General features: G+C 45.5%; 1 protein-coding gene across 4 annotated transcripts in view; it reads left to right on the top strand.

Annotated features, from left to right (window-relative positions):
• The window catches only part of wt1a (WT1 transcription factor a), a 92195-nt gene that overhangs the window by 25128 nt on the left and 41782 nt on the right, over positions 1 to 25285 (top strand). For all 4 annotated transcript variants that reach the window (XM_070899533.1, XM_070899532.1, XM_070899535.1 and 1 more), the window contains exon 3: positions 2345 to 2447. In XM_070899533.1, coding sequence (XP_070755634.1) covers positions 2345 to 2447 — 103 coding nt within the window. The remainder of the gene's footprint in view (positions 1 to 2344; positions 2448 to 25285) is intronic.

The raw sequence follows: 25285 nt of genomic DNA, 5'->3' as shown, positions 1-25285 counted from the left end.
CTAAACCAATCTGAAAGCAGGACAAGTTAATATTTAATAAATTAAAATGTGCTTTTACAATGTTTGAAGCTAATGTGAATATCCATTGACAGTTGGACTACTAGTACCAGGCACACACAAAGTTCCACTCTTATCTATCTAATCGTAGCCAGAGAATCACCTGCAACGGCTTCTCATCCCGCTCCTGCATCGTTACCTCTGGTGTCTCCCAAGGATCTATCCTTGGCTCCCTCCTATTTCTCATCCACATGTTGCCCCTTAGCGACATCATCTGGAAACACATCATCAGTTTCCACATGTACGCTGACGACACCCAGCTCTACCTCACTACCACGCCTCTCACCCCTCCACGGTCTCTAAATTGTCAGTCTACTTGTCCGACATCCAGTTCTAGAGGAACAGAAATTTTCTCCAATTGAATATTGGGAAGACCGAAGCCATTGTTTTCGGTCCCCTCCACAAACTCCGTTCCCTAGCTACTGACTCCATCTCTGTCCTCAGCTTCTGTCTGAGGCTGAACCAGACTGTTCGCAACCTTGGTGTCATATTTGATTCTGAAATGAGCTTTTGACCACAAATCTTCAGCATAACTAAGATCACCTATTTACACCTCCATAACATCGCCCATCTCCGCACTTGTCTCAGCTCATCTGCTGCTGAAGCCCTCATCCATGCCTTTGTTACCTCTAGACTTGACTATTACAATGCACTTCTGGTTGGCCTCCCACATTCTACCCTACATAAACTAGAGGTGATCCAAAACTCAGCTGTCCGTGCCCTAACTCGCACCAAGTCCCGTTCACCCATCATCCCTGTGCTCGCTGACATACATTGGCTCCGGGTTAAGCATGCTTCGATTTCAAAATTCTCATCCTTGTTTTCAAATCCCTCCCTATCTTTGTAATCTCCTCCAGCCCCACAACCCTCCAAGATGTCTGCATTCCTCTAATTCTGTCCTCCTGAGCATCCCTGATTATAATTGCTCAACCATTGGTGGCCGTGCCTTCTGTTGCCTAGGCCTCAAGCTCTGGAACTCCCTCCCTAAACCTCGCTGTCTCTCAACCTTTCTTTCCTCCTTCAAGACGCTTCTTAAAACCTACCCCTTCAACCAAGCTTTTGATCAGCTGCCCTGATTTCTTCTTATGCGGCTCGTTGTCAAGTATTTTGTCTCATAATACTCCAATGAACCGCCTTGGGGCGTTTCACTACATTAAAGGCGTTGTTGTTGTTGAATGTGCGGCCCACATAAATATTAACGTTAGCTGAGTTTAAAAAAAGGCAGATTTCGGAAAATTATTGCAAAAAAAGTGATTCCTTTGTGTGCAGCCGGTCAGGCTCTCAGTAAAAGACAGACCACAAGCGACTGTGCGCGAAATAAAATGATGGGGAGGTTTCAGATTTATGGCCGCCAGGAATCTGCGCAACAGTTAGTTCAGAGACTTTCATATTTTAACAACAATATTAATAATTAGCACTTGGAAGAATACCTGGGAAAGGAGGTGGACAGAATCTGGCTGGGGGCTTCTCAAACCGTTAGCCTCCACTCGAGGTTGTCTGCTCTCAAGAGGTAAAAGACTGGATCTCATTCAAACCTGCCATTAATCTTAGTTTATTTCCATTTGATAGTCAGAGGCTGCTTCAGTCCATAAGAGTATATACAAGTACATACTCTGGCTGAGAAGTCTAGAACCAGGAGTCACAGTCTCAGAATAAGGGGTCGGCCATTTAGGACTGAGATGAGGAGAAATTTCTTCTCTCAGAGGGTAGTGAATCTCTGGAATTCTCTACCCCAGAGGGCTGTGGCAGCTCAGTCGTTGAGTATATTCAAGACACAGACCGATAGATTTTTGAATTTTAAGGGACTCAAGGGATATGGGGGATAGTGCAGGCAAGTGGAGTTGAGGTAGAAGATCAGCCATGATCTTATTGAATGGTGGAGCAGGCTCAAGGGACCAAATGAGAATTTTTAAATCGAGGCATTGCCAAACCAGGAGCCAATGCAGGTCAACGAGCATTGGGGTGATGGGTGAGCGGGACTTTCTCCTGCTTCTAATTCTTATGTTCTTACATCTATGTTAACTCAACCTTCAAGTAGGGTGAAATGCAATAAATTGATCAGATGTAGTAAATTGCGTTTGTCATGCAATCACTGATAACGGCAATTAAGAACAAAATTATTATGCATGTTGCTAAATCCCACTCGTGCCCCGTAGAGTCAAGCCCAGCGTCATGTGATATCTGGATCACATCTATGCTACTTTAACACTGACTTTAAATCCTTCCACAGCTTTCCAATGGCTTGACCAGTCTATGAATAATCTTTCACCTGTCACTTATTCTACAGGAGAGCAGCAATATCCGGTACCTCCGCCAGTGTATGGCTGCCACAATGCGACTGACAGCTGTGCTGGGAGTCAGGCCCTGCTGTTAAGATCCCCGTACAACAGGTAACATCTCCGCACTGCACAATAATTGGCTGGTTGATAAGAACCATTGGTGGTTTGTTCGGTATTGCTGTGCGTTATCGGGGGGAGGGGAGCGGAGGGGTTTCAAGTTATTGATTCTTCCTGTGGCACTGTTCAGTCAAGGACCTCACAATGTGACACTCCAATTTGTGGGAGAAGGTAGTCAGCTGTTTGCCATCGCCCGATCAGTGGGGTATTAAGTCGGCCAACTCTGTCGTTGAAAGTATCCGCACCCAGTCCCGCTCACCCATCACTCTCTGTGCTCACTGACCTACATTGGCTCCCGGTTTGGTAACGCCTCGATTAAAAAATTCTCATCCTTGTTTTCAGATCCCTCCACAGCCTCGCCCCGTCCCTATCTCTGTAATCTCCTCCAGCCCCACAAATCTCCGAGATGTCTGCGCTCCTCCAATTTTAGTCTCTTGCGCATCTCCAATTTTAATCGCTCCACCATCGGTGGCCTTGCCTTCTGCTGCCTAGACCCTAAGCTCTGGAACTCCCTCCCTAAATCTCTCTGCCTCTCTGACTCTCTCTCCTCCTTCAAGACGTTTCTTAAAATCTACCTCTTTGACATTTGTCCTAATATCTCCTTATTTGGCTCGGGTATCAAATTTTGTTTGGTGAACGCTCCTATGAAGCACCATGCAACATTTTACTATATTACAGGCGCTATATTAATCGAAGTTGTTGCTATTGTTGTGAACCGTGGCTTCACGACGCAGCTTGACTGATGGCAGCTGGAGGCTGTTCCCCCTCACCCCCGCACTCTCCCCCATCCTGCCCCAGCCCCGGGTGGGGTGTATAACGGACGGCCATTCTCTCTGTTTTACGCCCCTTCCAAAGTGGAAAGTTCTGCCCAAATGTTTGGTAAAATGAATAAAAACTAGTCATTAACCCCATTTTCCCCATTCTGGGTCTCCCAGCAATGCTGCCGTCTCTTAGCCCCGTGCTTTTTCCATCAGCTGACGGAATCCAACCGTCTAGCCTATGGATTTTCCATCGCCAACATCGTCACTAACCACACCTTCTACAACCGGGCTTTAGTATGAGTGGGGTCAGCGGAAGCATTGTTGGCTTTTCCTGGACCGATCGGAAAAGCTCCGTTTATTAACCTTCAACTTCTATTGCCGGCTGAGACTGGCCTTACTCCGACCCTATGAATTGGGCCCAGCATTCTGCTGAGGTTGGGACCTTGTCAAAACAGCCACTGACAGAATCTGACCCAATAACTTGCAGTAAATGTAACAGAATGTCACAGAAATAGAGTACATGGTGGAGGAACTGACGGATTAAGAAAAATCAGCCACTTTGTACCTGTAATGTTGGTGAGTGATTTAGTGTTGGTGAGTGATGTAGTCGAACATGACTCATTGATTTCTTTTCAACAATTTATCACTTCCAGTCACTCAGTCCAAGGACCTGAGCACAACATCTAGGCAGTCACTTCAGTGCAGTACTGACCCTCGTGTTACACGTTTCTCATATTTGCATAACACAGCACATGAACTAAGAAAGATCGAACTTGCATTTATATAGCACCTTTCAGGACCTAGGTGTCCCAAAGTGCTTCACAGCCGATGAAGTACTTTTGGAGTGTTGCAATGTAGGAAACGTGGCAGCCAATTTGCACACAGCAGGCTCCCTCAAACAGCAATGTGATAATGACCAGGTGATCTGTTTTAGTGATGTTGATTGAGGGATAAATATTGGCCAGGACACCGTGGATAACTCTCCTGCTCTCTTCAAAATAGTGTCATGCGGTCTTTTAAGCCCACCATGGATATGCACTTGAAGTGCCAAAACCTGCAAGGCTACGGACCAAGAGCTGGAAAGTGAGATTAGGCTTGATAGCTCTTTATTGGCCGACACGGACACGATGGAATGAATGGCCTCCTTCTATGCCGTAAATTTCTATGATCCTGAGAGGGCCGTCGGTGCCTTGGTTTAACATCTCATCTAAAAGACAGCACTTCTGATAATGCAGCGCTCCTTCAGCACTGCACTGCCAGCCTAGATTTCATGCTCAAGTCTTTGGAGTGGGACTTAAACCCACAACCTTCTGACTCGAACCCACAACCTTCTGACTCAGAGGTGAGAAGGCTACCCACTGAGCCACGGCTGAGGAGGCCCGTGGAATTATTTTGCTGTTTGACTGTGATAAGTAGTTGGTTTGTTCAGTAAGAAATGATGATAGCTCATGGACCAGCACAAACATTCTCATAACCTTGGACCAGTCACCAATGCTTGTAGTATGGTGCCACTAGCTTGGCAGCAACTTCTGTGATTTTGCATTACACTTGTAATAATTTATACTTTTTCTCCTGTTGGCTCAACAGCTAGGCATGATTTTACACATAGAAACATACATTTGTACATATTATCACATAAAGCAACAAGCAGCTTAAGGCTGTACCATAATCTCCAGGACCCGATGACCTGCATAATCTACTCACATTTCTCTTTCGTGGTTGATGATGTCATTTGAACCTCTTGACTGCTTTCTCCCCTTGTGATGTCCTCCTCAATCTGCTGTTCTAGACTCTTTTTTGCATGGACACAATTGTAACCTCCATCAGTGTTTGGAGTTATCGCTTACTCACCGTGTATAGACCCAGATTTAGCAAAATAGTTGCGCGTTTAACGCCATAAGAACATAAGAAATAGGAGCAGGAGTAGGCCATGCAACCTCTCGAGCCTGCTTCGCCATTCAATAAGATCATGGCTGATCTCCGACCTCAACTCCACCTTCAAGCCCGATCCCCATATCCCTTGATTCGCTTTGTGTCCAAAAATCTATTCATATCTTTCTTGAATACTCAATGACCCAGCCTCCACAGCCCTCTGGGGTAGAGAATTCCAAAGATTCGCAACTCTCTGAGTGAAGAAATTTCTTCTCATCTCAGTCCTCGATTGCCGACCCCTTATTCTGAGACTGTGACACCCTGGTTCTACACTCCCCAACCAGGAGAAACATCCTCCCTGCATCTACCCTGTCAAGCCCCTTAAGAATTTTGTATTGTTTCAATTAGATCACCTCTCACTCTTCCAAACGCTAGAGAATATCGGCCTAGTCTACTCAATCTCTCTCCTCATAGGACAATCAGAAATCAGTCTGGTGAACCTTCGTTGCACTCCCTCTATGGCAAGTATATCCTTCCTTAGGTAAGGAGGCCAAAACTGTACACAGTACGCTCAAACTATTGATATGTAAATCATCCAGAAACTCGTGGGAAGGTAGAGATTCCCCGTGAATTGTGAATCGTCACAAGTTGCCGGACGATTTATGCCGTTCCACCGTTAACCTCGTGGGAACGGCAGCTCACCCTCAACCTTCCTCGTGCATTTTGTGAAATTGCTGCATTTCCGCATTTATCGCCCATTAAACTCGCCATAGAAAGTTAGGGCTGGTAATTAACATCCTTTTAATGAGGCGATCTATGTTCCTGCAATGCCGATCAACCTCTCTGGCCCAGAAAATGGGGGAGTCTCCTTCCAACATAACTTGTTGTTTGAGATTTTTTTTAAATTAAAATTTAAAATTTTTTTGCCTTACTTTTTCTTTCTGTCTCTTCTCTTTCTCTCTTAATCCAATCAGTCTCTCCCTCTAATTATTTCTCTTTCTGTACCTGATTTGACTCTAATTCACCCAATTTCCGTCTCCATCATTCCTGCCTCTTTCTTTTTCTATATATACTTGTGATGGTGTTCCCACACATCTGATGCCCTTATCCTTCTAGGTGGTAGAGGGCTTGGGTTTGAGAGGTGCTGCCAAAGAAGCCTTGGTGAGATGCTGCAGTGCAATTTGTAGATGGTACACACTGCAGTCACAGTGTGCAGGTGATGAATGTTGAGGGTGGTGGATGGGGTGCCAATCAAGCGGGCTGCTTTGTCCTGGATGGTGTCAAGCTTCTTGAGTGTTGTTGGAGCTGCACTCATCCAGGCACGTGCAGAATATTCTATCACACTCCTGACTTGTGCCTTGTGGATGGTGGAAAGGCTTTGGGGAGTCAGGAGGTGAGACACTCAGTGCAGAATACACAGCTTCTGACCCGCTCTTGTAGCCACAGTATTGATGTGGCTGGTCCAGTTAAGTTTCTGGTCAATGGTGAAACCCAGAATGTCGATGGTGGGGGATTCAGCGATAGTAATGCTGTTGAATGTTAAGGGGACAGTGGTTAGACTCTCACTTGTTGGAGATAGTCATTGCCTGGCACTTGTGTGACGCGAATGTTAATCCTTAAATCTAATCTGATAAAGAGACAGACTGTTAGTCCCATCATTCACTGAGATCCCAGATGTCCTGTTATCAGCTCACACTCCCAGCAAGATTTAGTGCTAAACATTTTCGAGCTGAAGCGTGAAAGGAAAATGTCTAACAACGGGGCACACAGCAAGATGCCCCGCTCCAGCAAAATCTGGGCATAATTTACAACAGGCGTGTGAAGATTACATGAAGATGCAATGAACAGTGAATGTATTTACTGGGTGTTGCTACATTCAACAACAACAATAATTTATATTTATATAGCGCCTTTAACATAGTGAAGCGTCCCAATACACTTCACAGGAGTATTATGAGATTTAAAAAATTTGACACTGAGCCGCGTAAGTAGAAATTAGGGCAGGTGACCAAAAGCTTGGGCAAAGAGCTAGGTTTTAAGGAGCGTCTTGAAGGAGGAAAGAGAGGTAGGAAAAAGGCAGCGAGGTTTAGGCAGGGAGTTGCAGAGCTTGGGGCCCAGATAACAGAAGGCATGACCACCAATGGTTGAGCGATTATAATCACGAATGCTCAAGAGGGCAGAATTTGAGGAGTGCAGATATCTCGCAGTGGGGGGGAGGGGGGGAGGGGGGCTGGTGTTTATGGGGCTGAAGGAGATTACAGAGATAGGGAGGGACGAGGCCATGGAGCGATTCGAAACAATGATGAGAATTTTGAAATCGAGGCGTTGCTCAACCGGGAGCCAATGTAGGTCAGCGAGCACAGGGGTGATGGGTGAGCAGGACTTGGTGCGAGTTAGGACACGGGCAGCCGAGTTTTGGGTCACCTCTAGTTTACGTATGGTAGAATGTTGGAGGCCAGCCGGGAGTGCATTGGAGTCCAGAGGTAACAAAAGCATGGATAAGGGCTTCAGCAGTGGATGAGCTGAGGCAGGGGCGGCGACGGGCGATGTTACGGAGGTGGAAGTAGGCGGTATCAGTGAAATAAGATAGAAATGGGAAAGGTTATTAAAATACGCAAGCATCCACAAATACTTTGACTACATGCTCCAGTTTACGTCAAGGGAAGGAGGTAATGATGTAATAGAGGAAGGAAAGGAACTTATCAAGATGGATGATGTGTGGTACTTTAAAGACAGAAAGAGTTTCGAAGCTGGTATTGGTTGAGAGTGCACAGAATCTCCTGCAGAATCTATAAATATGATTTGCGATGCCGTCTTGAATGTAGCATCTCATCTAAGTGCCGGTTAGGCTGACCCTCCCCACAGGATACAGACAGTAATACCTGGGCAGCAAGGAAAAAGTGCTTATAATGCTTTCTGTGGATCGTGGCCAAGGGAGAAGTGATGCTGGAAATCACAATGGAAATTAAAATAAGAAGTTATGTCACTGCCTTGGGTTTTTGGAAAAAAAAAGTGATAACGTATTGTTCATCTGGTGGAAAAATTAGCACCAAGGATAAAAATGAATGTGTTTGCCTGAGGGAGTGGATTCCAGATCATAACAACTCGCTGCATTAATCATGTTTCGACTACTTAACAGAAACAATTGTTCTTACTTAGCAAGTATCATATAGTTATTCAGCGCTCTCCCCCACCAGCCCCCGAAAATACTTTGAGGATTTTGCTGCGGTTCATTTTGGATTTTTTTTAATGAACTGTTACAGGATCAAGATCAGGGTTCAAGATATAGCATTGTCAGCTAACACTATTATTAGAGCTTGGGTTACATTTGGGGATTAGAGATTGGTTTTACAGTCAGACTGGGAGCCAGATTGTAAAGTTGGGATATTCCATTGCCTCTCTGTGTAATGTAACAGTCACAGCCGGTGTTCTTATTGGACTTAGTCATTTAGACTGAATAAAATTCTTTCTGTAATGAAATGGGGTGCAATATTGTATCTCATGGTGGGCGGTGGGGGTGCAGTCAGGGCCGGATTAAGGGCCTGATGGGCCTGGGGAAAACTGATCCAAACAGGCCTATAGTTATGTTTGTTCATGTTCATTTCATTACATGTATGATTCTGATTCTGAATATGAAAACACAGGCCAGTATATTCAACAATGAAAGCTTATATTCTGTATCAAGTAGGTATATATTCTGATTCTGGTAACATAGCAATACTAGATTCCTATACATATATGAAAATAGTAAAGATCTTGTCTCTGCAAAAATTGGTATACACACATTAGGCCAATAACCAATATTTTCCTCTGTCTTTTTTTTCCTCTCTTATTGTCTATTCTATTCAGCTTATTTGGAAGGCCTTATATGGTTTTTCCGACATTTATTTACTGGGCCTGGGGCTGCGGCTCCATCCGCCCCTGGGTGCGGTGGAAAAGAAAGAAAGAATTGGATTTATATAGCGTCTTTCACGACCACCGGACATCACAAAGTGTTTTACAGCCAATGAGGCTCACAATTAATCGCTGACATGCTCTCTTGAATCTGCCACGACATTTGCACTCAAAGTTTAATTCCAAAATGAAATGTACCAAAAAGTATTTTTAAGCCCTTTTATATATTAAAAAAAAATGCACGCAGCAAGTTGTTATGATCCGGAATGCACTGCCTGAAAGGAAGCAGATTAAATAGTAACTTTTAAAAGAGAATTGGATAACTACTTGAAGGGGAAAAATATTTGCCGGGCTATGAGGAAAGAGCGGGAAAAGTGGGACTAAATTGGACAGCTCTTTCAAAGAGCTGGCACAGGCTCGATGGGCCGAATAGCCTCTTTCTGTGCTGTATTGTTCTATGATTCTAATTAGCCTGGAGGGCTGCTAATGTGGTACCTTTGTTTAAGCAGGGAGAAAGGGATAGACTGAGTAATTACAGACAAGTCAGCCTAACCTCAGTGGTGGGAAAATTATTGGAATAAATCCTGAAGGACAGGATAAATCTTCATTTAGAAAGACACGGATTAATCAAGAACAGTCAGCACAGTAAGGGAAGGTGGTGTCTGACTAACTTGATTGAATTTTTCGAGGCGGTAACCAGGAGGGTCGATGAGGGAGAAGAGTATGATGTAGTGTATACGGAATTTAGCAAAACTTTTGACAAGGTCCCACATGGCAGACTGGTCATGAAAGTAAAAGCCCATGGGATCCAGGGCAAAGTGGCAAGTTGGATCCAAAATTGGCTCAGAGGCAGGAAGCAAAGGATAATGGTTGATGGGTGTTTTTGTGACTGGAAGGATGTTTCCAGTGGGGTTCCGCAGGGCTCGGTACTAGGTCCCTTGCTTTTTGTCATATACATTAATGATCTAGACTTGAATATAGGGGGTATGATTAAGAAGTTTGCAGACGATACTAAAATCAGCTGTGTGGTTGATAATGAAGAAGAAAGCTGTGGACTGCAGGAAGATATCAATCAACTGGTCAGGTGGGCAGAACAGTGGCAAATGGAATTTAATCCAGAGAAGTGTGAAGTAATGCATTTGGGGAGCGCTAACAAGGCAAGGGAATATATATTAAATGGTAGGCCACTTAGAAGTGTAGAGGAGCAAAGGGACCTTGGAGTGCATGCCCACAGATCCCTGAAAGTAGCAGGCCAGGTGGATAAGGTGGTTAAGAAGGCATACAGAATGCTTGCCTTTATTAGTCGAGGCATAGAATACAAGAGCAGGAGGGTAATGCTTGATCTGTATAAAACACTGGTTAGTCCACAGCTGGAGTACTGCATGCAGTGTTGGTCACCGCATTACCGGAGAGGGAACAGAGAAGATTTACGAGGATGTTGCCGGGAGTGGAGAATCTTAGCTATGAGAACAGATTGGATAGGCGGGATTTGTTTTCCTTGCAGGCTGAGGGGAGACCTCATTGAGGTGTATAAAATTATGAGGGGGCCTAGATATAGTGAATAGAAAGGGCATATTTCCCTTAGCAAAGGGGCCAATAAACAGGGGGCATAAATTTAAAGTAATTGGTAGAAGGTTTAGAGGGGATTTGAGGGGAAATTTCTTCATGCAGAGGGTGGTGAGGGTTTGGAACTCACTGCCTGAAAAGGTGTTAGAGGTAGAAATTCTCACCACATTTTAAAAAGTACTTGGATGTGCACTTGAAGTGCTGTAACCTAGGGTAATGGACGTAGAGAAGGAAAGTGGGATTAGGCTGGATAGCATTTTGTTGTCCCGCACGGACACGATGGGCCGAAATGGCCTCCTTCTGTGGTGTAAACTTCTATGATTCTATGATTCTGGTGAATGTGATTATATGTTTATACATATCACCTAAGCACCCCCCCTTCCCTCCCCATCAAACACAAATCATTATAACTTTGCTGCTTGTGCTTTGGCTGTGCTCACCCAGGAAGTCTCCTCCATTTTCAACCAAGTCAGAACAAGCAATGATTCGCCACTCTGGTATTGAAAATTAGGAATATATTTTCAACTCAAATCAAAATTGGGCCTAGGATGAGCAGAGGAATCCTTAGGTAGAAAGGAGATAGATCAGATAGAAGGTAGGGTAGACAGAGAGAAACTCTTTCCTCTGTTGGGGGAGTCCAGAACAAGGGGGCATAACCTTAAAATTAGAGCTAGGCCGTTCAGGGGTGATGTCAGGAAGCACATCTTCAAACAAAGGGTAGTGGAAATCTGGAACTCTCTCTTCCAAAATGCTGTTGAGGCTGAGGGTCAATTGAAAATGTCACAACTGAGATTGATAGATATTTGTTTGGCAAGGGTATTAAGGGTGACAGAACCCAGGCGGGTAGATGGAGTTAAGACACAGATCAGCCACGATCTAATTGAATGGCCTCCTCCTGTTCCTATGATCCTATGAAGTGCAGTTTGTTAAAGTGGAGTACGCATTTATTCTAATAAAAAAAGATTCATGAAATAGAAATTACACATTTAATGTAAGGTTGGGTGGATTTGGGTGCCTTTGTTACCTCCAGGCTTGACTATTCCATTGCACTCTTGGCTGGCCTCCCACATTCTACCCTAGGTAAACTCGAGGTGATCCAAAACTCGACTGCCATGTCCTAAACCTGGAGGGGCTGAATGGCTTCCTCCTGCTTCTGTGTTCCAGCACTGACAGTGAAAGCTACATAATACAGTGCATTCAGCTACCATAAACACACTACGATGGGCAACTCTTCCGAAGGTTTTTGATTTTGTGACATGAAGAGAATGGTCTGCAGCCTGGGTTAAAGCTATTCCCTGGTGCTGCAGAAATGGCCGTAGTCTAATAAATTCCCGCCATTCACATAATCCCGAGAAAACCAGGTAGGCAATCAGGAGGCGAATATTCAGTGACATGATGAGTAAATGCACCAGGGTTGATGAAAAAGGCTAGCGAGAGAGAGAAAACAAAAAACCCTGGTGGAGATTGTGGGGGAGACCTTTATAAATGAAGTGTCAAAAAAAGAGTGAAAGTGAAGAAAAATCGCTCTTGCAGCAAATGTATCGGGCTGGCACCTCCTAATAAAAAAAAATCAGGAATTAATTACAGGAGCATTACAGGAAGAATTTGTGGAATTGCAAGGCATGTGGTACAGGCCAGCACGGGTAGTCGGCTGCTAATGGAGGCAAAACTCCAGGAGAGTTTAATAATTTCCAAAAGTAGATACGAAGGGAACTTTGTGGCAGCATAAAAGAAATGCAGTCACGATAATGGATAATGCTGTCGAAAGATATTGATGTATGTATGTATATATATATGGGGGGTGGGTTTCTATTTTCAGGCTAGATCATTAAAGGTAAACGTGCAGCAGTGAGGTGCCCCGAATTCCAGCTGATCCCCCTTGTATTCTCTTGCGTCCTGCTGGAGTTAAAATTGAAACTACTTTTTTTTTAACTAATGATAGAACGGGTGGGTTCCTCGACTTTGAGAATAGCAGGTACTGTTTTCATTCATCACACCTCTCTGTCGCATTTCTCTTCCTTTGTCGAGCCACGCAGAGCCGACTCATCCATCACCGGCCACCTTGGACTTTTCAGTTCACGAGTTGAAAACTATCAGCACTTTTTTTTCCTTCCCCCTCCACATACATCACTCACATTTCTCAGGGGTTAGTTCATTTGTCTTGGCTCTTCCACATTCCACCATTTTTACTTCCTCCCTTCCTTCCCTCTGCTCTTCCCCTCCTCCCTTCCCTCCTCTCTCCCTTCCCTCCCCTCCCCTTCCCTCTTTCCTTCCCCCTTCCCTCCCCTCCCCCTCCCTTTCCCCCCCTTCCCTTGCCTCCCTTTCCTTCCCATCTCCGCTTCCCTTCCCTACTCCCTTTTCCCTTCCCTCCTTCCCTTCCCTACTCCCTCTCACCTTCCCTCCTTCCCTTCCCCCTTTTCTCCCTCTCCCCTTTTCCCTCCCCTCTCCCCTTCCCTCCCCTCTCCCTCCCCTCTCCCCTTCCCTCCCCTCTCCCCCCTTCCCTCCCCTCTCCCCCCTTCCCTCCCCTCTCCCCCTTCCCTCCCCTCTCCCCCCTTCCCTCCCCTCTCCCCCCTTCCCTCCCCTCTCCCCCCTTCCCTCCCCTCCCCTCTCCCCCCTTCCCTCCCCTCTCCCCCCTCTCCCCCTTCCCTCCCCTCTCCCCCCTCTCCCCCTTCCCTCACCTCTCCCCTTCTCTCCCCCTTCCCTCCCCTCTACCTCCTTCCCTCCCCTCTCCACCCTTCCCTCCCCTCTCCCCCCTCCTTCCCCTCTCCCCCTTCCCTCCCCACCCCCCCCTCCTTCCCCTCTCCCCCTTCCCTCCCCTCCCCTCTCTCCCCCCCTCCTTCCCCTCTCCCCCTTCCCTCCCCTCTCTCCCCCCCTCCTTCCCCTCCTTCCCTCTTCCCCTTCCCTCTCCCCTTCCCCCCTCCTTTCCTTCCCTCTCCTTCCCCACCCTTCCTAATGGCGGATTCATCTAACAGATCACATTAAATTTTTTTGTTAAGCACCAGTCATTAATCCTGCGCAGGAATCTTTATTTAACAGTGAGAGTGGGCCTGTCTGCTCGCTGCAGTCTGGTAGAACATCGCCAAGCTCTAAGCTACATCGAGCCAGTCATGACCCACACTTAACACTTGGGCCTACCTACAGGGCAGGTTCAACCAGTCGCTCAGTTGAGCTCCCTGTGAGAGGGAAAGGAAAACGTTGTTGGTGGTGATGGAGGTGGTGGTGGTGGTGGGGGGGGTTCAAATTCTTGTGCTACCGCCCCCCACCTCCCCACCTCCCCCTCGCTGCCACTTTCACAATGTCTATGCACTGGACATGAATGAAGGGGCTAATGCAGCGAAGGGAAATTAATGAGAAGGCGTGGGGTGGGTGGGGGGCAGTAAAGGAAATGATGTTAGAAGTGACCTTTCAACTTCATGAGGCTCTAATTATATCACTAAGACGTTGACGATTTGTACAAAATACCGTGCGGCTTGAAGAGATGGGAATAAATCAAGTGAATTTAAGCGTCAGCTTTCTTTATTTTGTGACTCATTTTGTGCTCCTTAAGACGGGTCCAGGAGAATGGGAGAGTTTTCTAGTTTAGGCACAGAAGGCCATCGTCAAGCTGCCCCAGATCACGGACTGGACGCTCCCAGTACTCTTGATCAAACCTCAGACTAGAAACCCCCTGAGCCTAATTGGTGCAATGTTTCTATTTCTGGACACCATTCCTCCCTGCGTCTCTTTCTCAGCAACATTGACAGTTTCGCACAAATTGTGCTGAGTGATGAGACTTAGTGTCACGGGTCCATGCCCACCAGGAACTGGGGAGACACAGACCAAAAATTAATCTCACTTCAGGACCTTTGCAGCTGAGAGAAGGAGAAGAATGTCATCCCATTAGTCTGGGTGGGTTTTGAAGCCAGGTCCCAGAGCTGAAAGGTGAACTTTCAAACCAACTGCATTCTCAATGTTTTCTCATACCGTGTTGCAAAAGTCGATATAAACTTGATTAACAGCTGTTGGCTGGTGTCCACAATGTTTTTCTTGTTTCAATCCTAGCAAACAGATTACGTTACTAATTTCTGTGCAATCCCACTGCTTGTTTTGTTTACACCGACTTACAGTTCCATGGTCTTTTGTTTCATACATCAACAGCCCATGTCAGGCTCATTTGCTTTGACTAAGTGGTGTCAACCAGTGGCTCAGTTGGTCGCCCTCTCGCCTCTGCGTCAGAAGGTTTGTGGGTTCAAAGCCCCACACCTGACAAAATCCAGGCTGACAGTCACCAGTACAGTACTAAAGGAGTGCTGCACTGTTGGAGGCGCAGTCTTTTGGATGAGACATTAAACTGAAGCCTCGCCTGCTCGCTCAGGTGGATCATAGAATCATAGAAATTTACAGTATAGTAGGAGGCCATTTGGCCCATCGTGTCTGTGCCGGCCGACAAAGAGTTATCCAGCCTAGTCCCACTTTCCAGCTCTTGGTCCGTAGCCTTGTAGGTTATGGCACTTCATTGTCACATCCAAGTGGTGAGGGTTTCTGCCTCTACCACCCTTTTATGCAATGAGTTCCAGACCCCCACCACTCTCTGGGTCAAGAAATTTCACCTCATATCTCCTGTAAACCTTCTACCAATTACTTTAAATCAGTGTCCCCTGGTTGTTGATCCCTCTGCTAAGGGAAATAGGTCCTTCCTATTCACTCTATCCAGGCCCCTCATAATTTTATACACCTCAATCAGGTCTTCCCTCAGCCTCCTCTGTTCCAAAGAAAACAAACCCAATCTTTCCTCATAGATGTAAAAGATCCCACGCCACTATTTCAAAGAAGAGCAGGGGAGTTCTTCCCGGTGTCCTGGGCCAACGTTTATCCCTCAATCAACAGCACCAAAATACCGTGATCTGGCCATTGCTGTCTGTGGGAGCTTGTCGTGCGCCCTATACTACAACAGTGACTACACTCCAAAAGTACTTCATTGGCTGCAAAGCACTTTGCGACGTCCTGAGGTTGCGAAAGATACTATAGAAATGCAAGTCTTTCTTTCCTAAGGCAGTCACTAATTCACTCGTTGCAAAGAGATGCATTCACACTGTGGCCCTGAGTCTTTGCTGTAACGCTTTATGATGGGTGCCCGCAGTATCGCTAGATTCTGATCAGCGTTGGTTTTGGAAAGCTACACTGATGTTTCCCCCACCCCCCACCCCCCCAGATATATCTTCTTCACAGGCAGACACAGTGGCAGACAGATACACGCGCGCACATACACACGCACTGACAGTGCAACTGCATTAACTCCAGTTGCCTTTCAGACACATGTCAGCCAACAAAATAAAAAAGCTGTATTTTTCAAAACTACTGGGTTCTTACCCCAGAGTCCTTAATGTAATGTTAGACACTGTTATGTCTGTTCTGTAAGAAAGAAGCACAGCAACCTTGACAGGGTTCCAAGATATAAAATAAAGGAAGAGGTCATCTCGAGGGAACTGTGAGAAAATTGGACATGTTACAGCATTAATGTATTGCAACACAAAACTAAATGTGTTCCAAGAATCTACAAACATTCCCAAACAGTGCTTTTCATCCCCCCCACCCCCCTTTTGAAGAATTTAATCTTTTGCAAGTTACATTCTGACAGAAAAGTCTGAAAATTAAGCTGAGCAATCTGCGGCAAATAGAATTACATAGTTTCTTCGGGCCAATAATGAGAATTCTGTGGAAAATTCATTTGAGACATATCCTCATCACCAAGAAGTGATGCCAAAGTATGTCGCTGGCTTCTCAAATCACTGGTCAAAATGTAGAGCACACTACCACCACTGCTAGTTACCAGGGGCATTTTATCTGAAGGAGTTGAGGGTTGTGCGAATTAAAAAGTTTTCCTTTTGCGGGTGCTAATCAGAGAAGCTAATCGCAGAAGGCAATCTCGTGATCTGGAAGGAAAAATGTTTTAAAAGCAGTGTGGTTATAATTGCATTTCATGAGTAATACAACTTATCATATGTGGCAGGCCCACGGGGGAAAAAAAAAACAATTGCCTTTCTGTTGAGTGTGGGAGATGACCATCAGATGTCAGCAAGTTTTGCATTGTCATCCATTCGGAGCAGAATCATTCGATGCTGACAAGTTGACGTTGGACTTCTGTTGGTGCACTTATAGCCTCCCCATGATGGCCAGTCACAGCAGCAAGAGCATGCTGACTAACAAAAGTTCTTGGAGCAAAAGCAAAATATTGCGGATGCCGGAATCTGAAATAAAAACAGAAAATGCTGGAAATCTCAGCGGGTCAGGCAGAATCTGTGGAGAGAAAGAGTTAACGTTTCGGATCTGTGATCCTTCGTCGGAACTGACGAAAGTTTGAATTGAACAGATTCTTAACAAGCATTGAAAGGGGGAGGGGAGGAAAGAACATAAAGGAAGGTCTGTGATAGGCTGGAAGACAGGAGAGATTTAAGAGACAAAAGGGAGGATGGGCCAACTTGAGATAGTAATGGCAGAAGTTAGAAAAAGATGAATTTAGATAGGGTGTGAAAGACGAAATGGGAAACAGAGAGAAAAAATACATTAGATCAGTGGGGGCGGGGGATTTAAAAAAATGTATAATATAAGTGCTCAGGCAGATCATTCAGATGAGTTCTGCTTATCTACACTATTATTTTCACGGTGCCAGCCATAGCACTCTCTGCCTCTGAATTTCATAAGTTTGTGGGTTTAGACCCCACTCCAGAGACTTGAGGATAAAATCTAGGCTGACATTCCCAAAGCTGTACTGCGGAGGCACTGCACTGTCGTGTTTCGGATGAGGCGTTAAACCGAGGCCCCGTCTGCCCTCTCAGGATGTAGAACATCCCACGGCACTATTTCGAAGAAGAGCAGGGGAGTTCTCACCAGTTTTCGAGGCCAATGACCTGAAAATTGCGGCCTCTCCAGGTGTGTGCGATGCGCACACACCAGAAGATGCCTCGCAAATGTTGGTTCTCGGAGCGCGATGCACATGCGCCGAGAACCGGCTTTTGTGATCTGTCAAAATTCCTTTTGACAGATCCAACACATCCGCAGGAGAAGGACATCCGCGGGGCAGAGATTGAGCTATTTGCCCAACTCTTTCCCAGCGAATGTCCTTCAAACTCTTACACCTGGTAAAAGCAGGTGTATAGCTTACTTTTACCAGCATAAAAGTTTTAAAACATCGAAAAATTAAATGTTAATACTTATTTTTATATTAAAAACCCTGTCTATGAAGTTAAGTTTATTTTTAACACTATTAAAACATGTAAAAAAATTTAAAAAAAAATAATTTTTTCTCAAACATTTAATTTAAAGCAATTTCTATTAATTTAAAAAAAGTGAAGTGCTTTTTAAATTTGTGTGTGTGTATTATTTGATTTTAGGATAATTCTCAATGATAGTAACGGGAGCTCGGGGCTCGGAGCTCCCATCACTATGAATGAGAATACTACATTGTGATTGGTGGGCCAGGCCACGTGATCCCAGGATGCGCTTATGCTCCTGGAAGACATGTTCTGGTAGGCTGGACTGTGCAGCTAGGCCTTGGACCACAATCCTACCTTCTTCTGGGACCACCAGGTATTTTGTGTGAAAAAAATTCCGGTTGGAGGCGTTCACCCGCAGGAAGCCTCCGACCGCAATTTCCCCATAATATTTATCCCTCAACCAACACCTAAAAAAACAGATTATCTGCTCACTATTGCCTTGCTTTGTGGGAACTTGCTGTGCCCAAATTGGCTGCCACGTTTCCTACATTACAGCAGTGACTACATATCAAAAAGTATTTAATTGACTGTAAAGTGCTTTGGGATGTCTTGAGGTCATGAAAGGCGCTATAGAAATGGAAAGTTCTTTCCTTTCTTTCCATTCAAAATTGGACAATTTCTTGACATTTTGTTTCACTCAGGATCAAATCTGGAATATCTTTTCAAAAATCTAGAGATTTTAATTCCCTCTGGCAGTGCGCTGATTAATGTGTTCATATGAGGTTCCTTTGCTCTCCATGATGCCCTCACTGTACTGCTATCAGCTCACCCTTCAAGCAACTTCCAGGACAAAAAGATTCGAGCCAAAAGATACAGGAAAACGTCTAACTAACTGAGCAGACTCCCAAATTCTAGCTCATTAATTTTTAATTATAACAACAAATTGTCTGATTTTACTCAAAGAATTTTTGAGCAAGTACATTTGAATACATCAGAAAGGGTTTTTGCAGGCACGTATTACTGATTAATACAAAATTCGGCTGCCCGTGTCCTAACTCATAAGTCCTGTTCACCCATCACTCCTTATGCTCGCTGACCTCCATTGTCTCCTGGTCCGGCAACGCCTCGATTTTAAAATTCTCATCCTTGTTTTCAAATCTCTCCATGGCCTCGCCCCTTCCCTATCTCTGTAATCTTCTCCAGCCCCACAAACTCCCGAGATATCTGTGCTCCTCCAATTCTGCCTCTCCGATTTTAATCGCTCCACCATTGGTGGCCGTGCCTTCAGCTTCCAAGACCCTAAGCCCAGGAATTCCCTCTCTAAACCTCTTCAGCTCTCTACCTCGGTCACCTCTTTTAAGTCGCTCCTTAAAAGCTTTTGGTCACCTGCCCTAATATCTCCTTATGTGGATCAGTGTCAACTTTTGTCAAATTACACCCCTTTGAAGCGCCTTGGGATGTTTTACTACGTTGAAGGCACTATATAAATACAAGTTGTTGTTGATAGAATCGCTTGGCATTATTAACTTATTCTATATGGAATTTGTGCATTTACTATGTTTTTGGATGTCCCTCTGGCATGGGGTGGTTTATTTGGTAATTGTGAATGTTATCCAAGATGGACCAAGACCTGTAACATGATGTGACCCAAGTTAGTTCTGTACAATCAAAGGCCAGCTGTCCATCACAGGGCTGATTTTGCATACAGTCCCAGCCTAGGAAGTTATATCGGGCAAATTGGATGTGTAATGTCCTTACACACTACTATAAATTCACACGAGGCACATTCTGCAGACAAGGTCACTCTGTGACCTGAACCTTTATTCACAGGACCAAGGAGTGATGACCCTGCATGGGACCTCCCTTTATATACCTGGATGACCAGGTGAGGAGTGTCTCTCGCAAGTTCACCCCCTGTGGTCAAGGTGTGCATTGCTTTGGTGTATACAGTATGCAGTGTTGTTATGAAGGTTACAGTTACATGAAGGTTACATACATGACAGGATGGGTTGAAATGGTGGCGAACAGCCCCCGATATCCCAAGTTGGACTCCTGGCTGGAATGTGGCTTCAGAAAAGTACCCCTGCCATCTTTGAATTTCAGTGGGAAAGTCACATACTAGAACGAAGAACTCCACAAAAGAATGCACAGTGGGGAAAGACGCACCTGACTGGACCAGACATAAAAATGACCACTTTACAGGCAATGAAATACTCTTTGAAGTGCAGTCACTGTTGTAATGTAGGAAACGCGGCAGCCAATTTGCGCACGGCAAGCTCCCACAAACAGCAATGGGGGAATGAGGAGATGAAAATGTTGGTTGAAGGATACATTTTGGCCTTCTTTGAACAGTGATCTTTTACATCCACCTGTGAGGGCAGGCAGGGCCTCAGTTTAACGTCTCATCCAAAAGACAGCACCTCTGACACTGCAGCACTCTCTTGGCACTGCACTGTTTTGTGGGTTCACATCTTGTGGTGTGGGACTTGAACCCATGACCTTCCTACTGCAAGGTGATGGGTGCTACCCACAGAGCCAGGGCTGACAATAGTGACGAACTCATGTAAGATTGGATAGGTTGCATTTGTTTTCTTTGGAACAGAGGAGGCTGAGGGGAGATTTAATTGAGGTGAATAAAATTATGAGGGGCTTAGATGGAGTGGATAGGAAGGACCTATTTCCCTTAGCAGAGGAGTCAACAACCAGGGGGGCATAGATTTAAAGTAATTGGTAAGAGGTTTAGAGGGAATTTGAGGGGAAGCTTTTTCACCCAAATGGTGCTGGGGGTCTGGAACTCACTGCCTGAAAGGATGGTAAAGGCAGAAACCCTCACCACATTTTAAAAGTACTCTGATGTGCACTTGAAGAGCCGTAACCAACAGGGCTACGGACCAAGATCTGGAAAGTGGGATTAGGTTGTATAGCTTTTTATCAACCAGCACTGAGACAATGGGCTGAAATGGCCTCGTTCCATGCTGTAAATTTCTATGATTCTACAATTATGCAACAGGGAATGAAAAGAAAGCAATGGTTACTGCTAGTGTCGGGAGGGGGATTTCTGGTGCACAACCTGGGTGCAGCAGGAGCAGGTGGAGTGGGCAACCCAGGAGCACAGAGGGCATTGAAACGAGCACTGCAGCAGCTCAAGGAGAAGGGCTTTCCTCCACGTTCTCAGGGCAAATGGGGATGGGAAATAAATGTGGCCTTGGACATGTCACATCCCAAGGACATATTTCTTTTTAAAAGGCACACCGCTTTTGGAACGAACTATTCCAGGCAGCGAATGTCCACCGACCAGAGAAAAGACTTGCATTTATATAGCGCCTTTCACGACCACCGAACGTCCCAGAGCTTTACAGCTAATGAAGTACTTTTTGAAGTGTGATCACTGTTAGTAATGTAGGAAACGCGGCAGCCAACCACTCACAGCAATATGATAATGACCTGATAATCTGTTTTTTGTTACGTTGATTGAGGGATAAGTATTGGCCAGGACACCGGGGATAACTCTCCTGCTCTTCTTCAAAAAAGTGCCATTGAATCTTTTACGTCCACCTGAGAGCAGATGGGACCTCAGTTTAACATCTCATCTGAAAGATGGCACCTCTGACAGTGCAACACTCCCTTAGCACTGGAGTGTCAATCCAGATTTTTGTGTCAGCTGTGGCTCAGTGGGTAGCTTTCCCACTGCTGAGGTTAGAAGGTTGAGGGTTCAAATCCCATCCCCAAGACTCAAGAAAGACTTGCATTTATATAGTGCCTTTCATGACCACTGGACGTCTCAAAGCACTTTACAGCCAAATAATTACTTTTGGAGTGTATTCACTGTTGTCATATGGGAAACACGGCAGCCAATTTACGCACAGCAATGTGATAATGACCAGATAATCTGCTTTTTTGTTATCTTGATTGAGGGATAAATATTGGCCAGGACACCGGGGATAACTCCCCCGCTCTTCTTCAAAATAGTGCCATGGGGTCTTTTACATCCACCTGAGAGAGCAGTTGGGACCTCAGTTTAACGTCTCATCCAAAAGACAACACCTCCAATAGTGCAGCACTCCCTCAGCACTGCACTGGAGTGTCAGCATAGATTTTCATGCTCAAGTTCCTGGAGTGCTCAAGTTTCAGAAAAGTGGGTGCTACCGACTGAGCCACGGCTGATATAGGGACGAGAGCAGCTGGGGTTGTTCTCCTTCGAGCCGAGAAGGTTAAGGGGAGATTTGATCAGAGTGTTCAAAATCATGAACATCAATGCACGTTAATTGGGAGTCCATATGTTGCTTTTGTTCTGAGGCCATCAAATGTGACAAGGCTCTTTGAATGTGAAGAATGGATGGACAGCTGTCACTCAGGGGTATGCGGGTAAGATTTATGAATGCGCACTCCCAGTGCAGAGCCTAACCTGCCAGAAGTGCGTAGTGGGAAATTGTGGGGAGTACACATGCAATTTGGTGGTGTGTGCTTCCAGTGGGTGAGGCTCCTTGCTAGGAGAGTTCATTCACAAAATTGGCCCGATGGCCAATATGGTACAACCATGGCTAATGACATACGTGTTCAACTCCAATACTCCAGCAGAGAACAAAACCTTTCAAAATTCTCGCCCATATATTCAAATCCCTCCATGGCCTCGCCTCTCCTTTCTCTGTAATCCCCTCCAGCTCCACAACCCTCCGAGATATCTGCGCTCCTCTACTTCTGCCCTCTTGAGCATCCCTGATTGTAATCGCTCAACCATTGGTGGCCGAACCTTCTGTTGCCTAGGACCCAAGCTATGGAACTTCCTCCCTAAACCTCTCCGCCTCGCTACCTCTCCTTCCTCCTTCACGACGCTCCTTAAAACCTATCTCTTTGACCAAGCTTTTGGTCACCTGCGCTAATTTCTACTTATGTGGCTTGGTGTGAAATGTTTAACTCATAACACTCCTGTGAAGCGCCTTAGGACGTTTTACTACGTTAAAGGTGCTTTATAAATACAAGATTTTGTTGTTGTTGTTGAACGGACAAAATGGTGCTCGGGCAAAGCTTCAGATGCTTGGACTAGTCTGGGAGGGGCAACTTGTATTGCCAGGCACACCATGGACTTGGACGAGGAACAGCAGCTGTGCATGGCTGGTGAACTCCCTGTGAATCAGACGGCCTGTATCTGGGACTGATGCTGGCCTATCCGCCTCAGTTCAGGAGCCTCCTCTGCTGCCTTCGTTACGGCCTCACTGGTCATTTGTCGGATGTGCACCGACCGTCTCTCGGCATTGCCCAGTGGTAGTGAAGAACTGCTGCTGAGACGGGTGGCAATTGACGGCTCCTCCAGTCATGGCTCTAGCGGAGGGCATGACCGAACTTGGCCATTGATCCGGGTGAAGAATAAACACGGGGCATCCACAAAGTCTCTGAATCACAACTGGTCTCCAAGCTTGTTCAAGCCAGCCTGGATCGCTTCTTGGACCTCAATAGAGCATCAATTGGAGCTTTTGTTGAGAGAAGATTGTACGACTCTGTCTATACCGCGTGCTATTAGTTGAGGCACCAAGGCAGATTGGGGCATACTCAACCATTCCTCCAACCTTGATGCACCAGCTTACACTATTGTGCATAGGGAGGCACTTCGGAGACATGGACTATGTACAGTAGGCACCTCAAAGCACTGGAGAAACATAGAAACATAGAAAATAGGTGCAGGAGCAGGCCATTCGGTCCTTCGAGCCTGCACCACCATTCAATATGATCATGGCTGATCATGCAACTTCAGTACCCCATTCCTGCTTTCTCTCCATACCCCTTGATCCCTTTAGCCGTAAGGGCCGCACCTAACTCCGTTTTGAATATATCTAACGAACTGGCCTCAACAACTTTCTGTGGTAGAGAATTCCACAGGTTCACAATTCTCTGAGTGAAGAAGTTTCTCCTCATCTCAGTCCTAAATGGCTTACCCCTTATCTTTAGACTGTGACTCCTGGTTCTGGACTTCCCCAACATCGGGAACATACTTCCTGCATCTAACCTGTCCAATCCCGTCAGAATTTTCTATGTTTCTATGCGATCTCCTCTCATTCTTCTAAATTCCAGTGAATATAAGCCTATTCGATCCAGTCATTCTTCATATGTCAGTCCTGCCATCCCAGGAATCAGTCTGGTGAACGTTCGCTGCACTCCCTCAATAGCAAGAATGTTCTTCCTCAGATTAGGAGACCAAAATTATGCACAATATTCAAAGTGTGGCCTCACCAAGGCCCTGTACATCTGCAGTAAGATCTCCCTGCTCCTATACCCAAAACCTCTTGCTATGAAGGCTGACATGCCATTTGCCTTCTTCACCGCCTGCTGTACCTGCATGCCAACTTTCAATGACTGATGTACCATGACACGTAGGTCTCATTGCACCTTCCCTTTTCCTAATCTGCCACCATTCAGATAATATTCTACCTTCCTGTTTTTGCCACCAAAGTGGATAACCTCACATTTATCTACATTATACTGCATCTGCCATGCATTTGCCCACTCACCTAACCTGTCCAAGTCACCTTGCAACCTCTTAACATCCTCCTCACAGCTCACACTGCCACCCAGCTTAGTGTCATCTGCAAACTTGGAGATATTACATTCAATTCCTTCATCCAAATCATTAATGTATATTGTAAATAGCTGGGGTCCCAGCACTGAACCTTGCGGTACCCCACTAGTCACTGCCTGCCATTCTGAAATGGACCCGTTTATTCCGACTCTCTGCTTCCTGTCTGCCAACCAGTTCTCTATCCATGTAATACATTACCCCCAATACCATGTGCTTTAATTTTGCACACTAATCTCTTGTGTGGGACCTTGTCAAAAGCCTTTTGAAAGTCCAAATACACCACATCCACTGGTTCTCCCTTGTCCACTCTACTAGTTACATCCTCAAAAAATTCTAGAAGATTTGTCAAGCATGTTTTCCCTTTCATAAATCCATGCTGGCTTGGACCAATCCTGTCACTGCTTTCTAAATGCGCTGCTATTACATCTTTAATAATTGATTCCAACATTTTCCCCACTACCGATCTCAGGCTAACTGGCCTATAATTCCCTGTTTTCTCTCTCCCTCCTTTTTTCAAAAGTGGGGTTACATTAGCTACCCTCCAAACCATAGGAACTGATTCAGAGTCTGTAGAATGTTGCAAAATGGCCACCAATGCATCCACTATTTCTAGGGCCACTTCCTTAAGTACTCTGGGATGCAGACTATTAGGCCCTGGGTATTTAACGACCTTCAATCCCATCAATTTCCCTAACACCATTTCCTGACTAATAAGGATTTCCTTCAATTGTTCCTCCTCGCTAGACGCTCAGTCCCCTAGTATTTCCGGAAGGTTATTTGTGTCTTCCTTAGTGAAGACAGAACCAACGTATTTGTTCAATTAGTCTGACATTTCTTTGTTCCCCATTATAAATTCACCTGATTCTGACCTACGTTTGTCTTCACTAATCTTTTTCTCTTCACATATCTATAGAAGCTTTTGCAGTCAGTTTTTATGTTCCCTGCAAGCTTCCTCTCATACTCTATTTTCCCCCT

This window comes from Pristiophorus japonicus, chromosome 14 (genome assembly GCF_044704955.1).
Source record: "Pristiophorus japonicus isolate sPriJap1 chromosome 14, sPriJap1.hap1, whole genome shotgun sequence".
NCBI lineage: Eukaryota > Metazoa > Chordata > Chondrichthyes > Pristiophoridae > Pristiophorus > Pristiophorus japonicus.
Note: the sequence above shows the minus strand (reverse complement) of the source record. Positions and strands in the feature narration are given on the sequence as shown.